The 6,766-nt window shown below is 43.8% G+C and overlaps 1 protein-coding gene across 2 annotated transcripts; it reads left to right on the top strand.

Moving 5' to 3' along the window:
• The first annotated feature begins 3,044 nt into the window (after positions 1-3,044).
• LOC4331270 (protein FD) lies at positions 3,045-4,137 on the top strand. 2 transcript variants are annotated; one of them, XM_015768398.3, is made up of 3 exons: positions 3,045-3,321; positions 3,480-3,557; positions 3,718-4,137. In XM_015768398.3, the coding sequence occupies exons 1-3, from the start codon at positions 3,049-3,051 to the stop codon at positions 3,793-3,795; spliced, it is 429 nt and encodes a 142-aa protein (XP_015623884.1). In that variant the 5' UTR covers positions 3,045-3,048; the 3' UTR covers positions 3,796-4,137. The 2 variants fall into 2 exon arrangements, with proteins under 2 accessions (XP_015623884.1, XP_066164024.1); XM_066307927.1 differs by lacking the exon at positions 3,480-3,557.
• The last annotated feature ends 2,629 nt before the right edge of the window (positions 4,138-6,766 follow it).

The raw sequence follows: 6,766 nt of genomic DNA, 5'->3' as shown, positions 1-6,766 counted from the left end.
TGAGGGATTCAGGCCTTGATTCGTCATCTGCATCTCACAAGGAAGCGATGATGACGCAGGATTTGAGTCTGGATAGCAAGTTCGATCTGCTCCTGAAAACAACTGGGGAGAATGAGAAGAAAAGGGTGGAGGCAGAGGAGAGATCTTGAGCCCACTTCCTGGATATCAAGAGGGTGGAAGAGAAGTCTCAAGTTGACTTCCATGAACTCAAGAAGGCGGTCAAAGTGAGGCTTCCTCAAGTGGAGAAGTAGGTGGGAAGTTATGTGTTGGGGGGCTTTGAGTACCAAGGTCGAACACCTAGAGGGCAACATGCTTTGTTAGGATCAGGGAGACAAGGCGTCTGCCATGGCAGTCATGAAGAAGGAGTACGACATGGATTCAGCGTTCTTATAGCCCACACCTCTGATCCATGGTACGTGCAATCTAAGTCTTAACTCCTTGTTCCTTTTGGCGTAGATTTTAGCAGATCGTCAATCAAGAGTATCTGGAATACCAATTGGGTTGGCCGGAAGTGTCCCTCTTATGACATGTTCACAGTTCAACGGTGACAACCTGTAGATAGGGGTGGACAGAATAAGACCGAGACCGAGAAAGTCGGTTAGTAGTTCGGTCTTAGCTATTGAAAGACCGAAATTTATTCGGGCAATTCAGTCATTAGCCTCGGTTGACCGAAGCTCAATAGGCCAAGTAAACCAAACCCTAGAGGCACTCAGCCACAGAGGAACCGCACTCTCCCTGTCTCCCACAGGCCACAACGCCGCGTCGCCGCCTCGCCCATCCATCGCGCTCGAGCTCACGCAGCGTGGACCCGCGGTCACGTCGCCTCCGCCTCCATCACACCGGCGCTGCCTCCACCCTCCACCTCCATCGCGCCGCTGCGCCACCTCCGCCCTCCAGCCAGCCTGCCTCCACCTCGCCGCCGCCTCCAACGACATCGAGCCCACCTCCGCCTTGATGCCGCCATCGCACCACCTTCATCTCCAGCCAGCGCGCCTCCGCCTCGGCGCCTCCATCCCGCCGGCCGCCTCCGTCTCCATATGGCAGGTCTCGGTGTCAGCAGGAATAGGGACAACAGGAGATGGCAGGATTGCATCTGGTGGAGATCGACGGGATCCAATCATGAAGCTTGATTTGCCTTTTCATTTTTTTTCTCTCTGAATCTTTTTAATTTGCTAGTCGCGTGTGCAAATTCTGAGATGCTTCATCTATCTATTGATCTATTGAGTTGCTTTTTTATTTGTCGACCAAATATTTGATGTTTGTTTTTTGTGATTTTTTTTGTTTTGACCACAGATCATACATATAATCAATAAATAACATCAACACTTTATATCAATATATACTAGCATATATCTATTAGTCCACATGGCCGGCAGGGGTGAATCCAAAGGTGGGTACCGGAAGGGGGTCAAGCCCTCCTTCCCCGTTGGATCCCCATGCAGGAGGGGAGAGGAAGACAAGTAGGGGGTTAGCTAGAGGAGCAAGAAGAAAATGAGCTCCCTCAAAGTAATCTTGGATCCTTTCCTGATGAAAAGAATACAATATTACCATTCATCCACTAATCATCACCTTAGACATGCAAAATTATATTGATTAGTTTTACTTAGGTCTACATATATAGTGAACGGGGACGAAGGATCACTTGTGTCCCACCAGACCTGAGATGGGGACTTGTTCTGTTGTTCCCCCATTTGATTTTTCATGAAGAATCAACTTAACCATCCCTATACGAATGGAAAATTTTCCCTTGCGAAAACGTGGAATAGGGCTCCATTGACATCTCTATCTTTGCTAGTGAGGCCCAAGTGCACATCAAAAGAAGGCACTAGTTTTTTGACATGAATAGCAAGGGTGCGTTTGGAAGTTAGGTTCACATCTTCTACTCTCTCTCGTTTTTCCGCGCATCTGTTTTTAAACTGTTAAACGGTGTATTTGTTAAAAATATATATATATGAAAGTTGTTGTAAAAATAATATCAATCTATTTTTCAAGGATTTTGTAAGTTAATATTCAATTAATCATGTACTATTGAGCCACCCCGTTTTCCGTGTGTATAAAGGAGAGCTTCCCAACCCCTCCTCGCAATACACACCCTAAGTGAAGATTTGGGGTCGTAAGGTGAGTTTTGATTTGGCATATTAGCAACACGTAAAACAATACAAGCTATTAGCGTAGATTAATCGAGCATACAATTTTTTGTTAAAAATTGTACCATTTAGAAAGCGTGCAGCCCCATCGTTTGGTATATTAGAGAAAAAAAAGCGAAACGCTATATTTACAAATGAAAAATAATTCGTGAATAAAACTTTTATATACGTATTCTTAACTATCTAAAAGGAAAGGGTGAAAAATAAACTACGATGAAAAAACCCTAAAATCAGCTTTAAATTTAATGTTAAAAATTTAAATTTTAACTGATAAGAATAAGTATAAATAAAAAGACGAGCAGATGCTGGTGTTAACGAAAACGTAGCGTTATTGTTTGCTTACTCTTAATTTTAAAATAAATAAATCTAGTATATAATATAAATATGTACGAAGATATTTGTTTGTTTTAAGAGCAAGTTGGCTTATAGTTTATATTAGAGTTAACATGTACAGTAAATGAGCTATAAGGTTATCTCCTTTTTTCTCCTCCTCTCTCTATCTCTCACATATGCATTTTATGTATTTATCTTAAAGTATGTGAATAGCTAGCTCTTGTATAAGAGCCAACAACCCTCTCAGTTTTTTAAATTCTTTTTCCTCCACGTAAATTTATAGTTGACTTATAGCCTATTATTATACTTGGTGAGGAAGCCTCCGAATCGATAAGGCAGGTAAGTACTGCTCCAGTACGTAAAGTCCACCTTATTATTGGCACCATCGTCATCCATCCAGCAAGCCAACCGGAATAACTACTACTGCTGCTGCTGTTGCGTTGGAGTACCAAAGGAGGAGGAGGAGGAGGAGGAGGAGGAATAGTCTTAGAGTCTACTAGACTCACACACTAGCTTTAGCTTAGCTAAAAGAAGAAAAAGAAAAGAGAGGCACAATAATAGGTTAGGCATGGCGGAGCAGCTGGGCGGCGTGGGCAGCCCGCAGCTAAGCCTGAGCAGCTGCAGCTCCTTCCTTTCCATCTCCAGCGCCGGTACCAGCGCCGCCGATGGTGCTCCCCATCTATCCCTCGGCGTGGGCGGCGCCGAGGAGCTGGATCTGCTGCTGCAGGTGGGCATAGGCGGTGGCGGTGGCGGCGGCGGCGACGAGGAAGAGGAGGAGCGCAAGACCATCCGGATGATGAAGAACAGGGAGTCGGCGCTGCGCTCCAGGGCAAGGAAGAGGGTAAGAACCTCTAATCCATTTCCTCATACTATCTAGTATAGTACTAGCTACTCTATTAATTAATCTCTCGGATGGATAGATGGAGTAGTATTTGGTTCCACACTAGTACTAGTTAGCTAATTGCATGAGCTTAATTATGTGCGCGGATGGATGTATAGGCGTATGTGCAGGAGCTGGAGAAGGAAGTTCGCCGGCTGGTGAATGAGAATCTCAAGCTCAAGAGGCACTGCAAACAAGTTAACTTCGTATTCCCTTCCCTAATACTTTTATTACTAATAAGTCGATTCATCACTCTACATTTCCAATCCATCTTTTATGTATATATATGTATGTGCATAGAATCCTTTGATTTTACTACAGGTATATTGTAATAATAATGCACTATATCCTATGCAGCTTAAGACGGAGATGGCTGCTCTGATCCAGCAGCCTACCAACAAGCAGAGTTCCCACCGAAGAAGCTCATCCACTTGATCAGAACGCAGCAGCTTAAGCCTTTAATTAATTAAGCATAGGCAAGGTAGCGGGCAGCCATTGGATTGGGGACCATTATTTAATTGGGTTGGCTGTCCAGCTCCAGCAAGAGTCTCTAGCAAGTAACAACAACTCACTCTGATCCGCCGGCTTGGCTTTCCATGCATTCCGGTAGTACGTAAGTACTCTATTTTGTTACTGTGTCGATCATCCGCTACACATGGATGCATACATGCATGCTTAATTGTTTGTGTCACCGGCTAACTTTTGCATACCCTTGTTTGCTTGCTTGCTGCAAGACCCAAATTAATATAAATTGTATGAGACTCGGATTAGCTGCTATCAATTGCTCCATCCGTTCCATAAAAAAACGAATCTATAACCGAATGTGGCATATTCTAGTACTATGAATCTGAACATATGTATGTTCAGATTCGTAGTATTAGAATATATCACATCCGGTACTAGGTTGACTTTTTATGGGATGTAATGAGTATAGTTTCATGCACGCCTGCACTTGTGTGTTGCCTATAAATTCAGTTTTGCATGCACTTCACCAATGAATTACTGATCACTTTCTTGGGTACGCGGTGATCATGTGTTTGGCCATCCATCCAACGCATGCCTTGCCTTCGTGTTCGTGCATATCCCTTCTTTCTATGAAGTAGTTAAGAATAGATCGTAAGTGTTTTTTTCATAAAAAATAAATTATCTGCGCATCATCGTCGGTTTCATTGATCTCAACTCTTACGTACAATGAATATAGATAGGAGTCTGTCTAGATTCGTCATTCATTATACATACGTTTGTTTTTTTTTTTGGACGTTTTGGGACGGGAGAAGTACGGTGGAGAAAGGGTGTAGCAACATGTTGCTCAATAACGGTGCGCTGCTTCTGGGAGGAAGATTATATATGATGTCATGTGGAGAAGAACAGTTTTGCTATACATATATATATGACGGGTGTGGCTACATGCCCCTGCCCCTTATACGCACGGATCTCTCCCTTCCTCCTCCCCTCTTTCTCTTTCTGCTATAGTATACCATAAAAATTTTAAAAAAGTTGAGAAAAATTTATGCATAGAAATACTATATATAAAGAATATTTGAATTCAAATTCAAATTTAAATCAGATATATAAACTTTTAACTTATATGTGTAAATTTGAGGTGTACAAACTTTAGGTGTATAAATTACCTAAATTTTGGGTTTCTAAACTTTATATGTGTAAATTTGAGGTGTACAAACTTTAGGTGTATAAATTTATTAAAATAGGAAAATAATATGGTGATGAAAAAGGAAACCACGTGGCGAGAGGGGGACAGCGCCGTCTTTCCGATATACTCCCTCTGTTTTTTAATAGATGACGCCGTTGACTTTTTTCTCACATGTTTGACCATTCGTCTTATCAAAAAATTTTATGCAAATGTATAAGATATAAATCACACTTAAAGTACTATGAGTGATAAAACAACTCATAACAAAATAAATTGTAATTACGTAAATTTTTTGAATAAGACGAATGGTTAAACATGTGAGAAAAAGTTAACGGCGTTATTTATTAAAAAACGGAGGTAGTATGGTGCCACATTTTTCTTTAATCGTTTTTTAGATGGTGATTTAACAGGCTGATTTGCGATTAGTTTGCCATGCTTTTCGGATTGGGAGGTTTGCGGTCAGAATAATCCGTGCAGTTTGATTCTCCGCGTGCTATCTTTTTTGTGTCTTTGCTTAAAAAATGTGATTTTCTTGACCATATGAGAAAACTACAATGTAGGATTTGAGATTTATATTAGTATAATTTAAAATTATTACTGCAAATATAACAAACTTGTAGTTAAGATTATGGAATTCACAGTATAAATACACGTTGAAAATTTTAACCGTCTTTTATGAAGCTGTGAGATTATGCCATCGTTAAAAGTGCGCTTTGATAAAACACCATCTTATAAATGGGATTCACTAAAATGCAATTCTCAAACAGTGTTATGTACTAAAATACCATATGCCTCTTGCATGGACGAAAATGTGCCTACCTTTACTTCTCTCTCACCTCTGGTGTGACAAGGAAACAATGGTGGTGGCGAGGCACGCTGGTGAGAAGATAGCAGCCTCTTCCAGCTCATATGCTAGGGGCTTCCTATCTCGCGAGCTCGTGCCGGGAGGCAAGTCGTGCGCAGGGGCTCCCCCCACCCTTATCTGTCTCCACCCCTCTATTTTCTCTCTCATTTATATCTTTTCCTCGGCCCCTCGATGGCAGTTTGTGGATGGAGTGGTGACGATACCAACGGCCAAGTTCCTTGCATCGGGCGAACCCCTCCTCCTCCCTCTAGCAAACCCTTATTTCTTACTCCGTTAGGGACAACACAAGAGTGGAGCGGGCTACGATGCTATCAAGACCTACCAACAACGCCCCTTCAGCGAGTCCCCTTCCTCCTCCCTTCGGCCAGGTTAGCTCTTTCTTCAGTCTCCACCACCCTACCCCACTGTCCCGCTGCCCCCGGCCTCGCCGGCGCCAAAAGGAGTCAACAGACCAGGGCGACCGTACCTGGCCGGCCTCCTCCCCCTCCCCTTCACCTCGCTTTGCCTCCGCCACCATGATCAGCCCACTGCCCGCTACTGACCTTGCGGCTCCGTGGCGCCGCCGCCGCCTCATCGCCCACCCTTGTTCGCCACCCACCGCCGGTCCGCCGTCTCCCAAGCCATCCCTCTAGACCCGATCCCCCACTTCTCCCTCCCCAATACCACCCTCTCCTTTACCCCACCTCACCCTAACCCTAACCCCCCTCACGCATGGCTTGTTGTGACACGGTCGGAAAACGGGTGCCACTTCCTCGCTCGCCCGTGTGTGCGAATTAGGATTCTTGCCTATGCTGTCAGCCTCTTTTAGCTAGCTCACGCGCCATCTAACCTTCTCGAGCAACAAAGACCAATATGTGGGCCCTACCCTTGCATGGGACTCGCATGTCATG

The sequence above is a fragment of the Oryza sativa genome, chromosome 2 (assembly GCF_034140825.1).
Source record: "Oryza sativa Japonica Group chromosome 2, ASM3414082v1".
Classification (NCBI taxonomy): domain Eukaryota; kingdom Viridiplantae; phylum Streptophyta; class Magnoliopsida; order Poales; family Poaceae; genus Oryza; species Oryza sativa.
The sequence above is the reverse complement of the archived record's forward strand: the minus strand, read 5'-3'. Positions and strand labels throughout refer to the sequence as shown.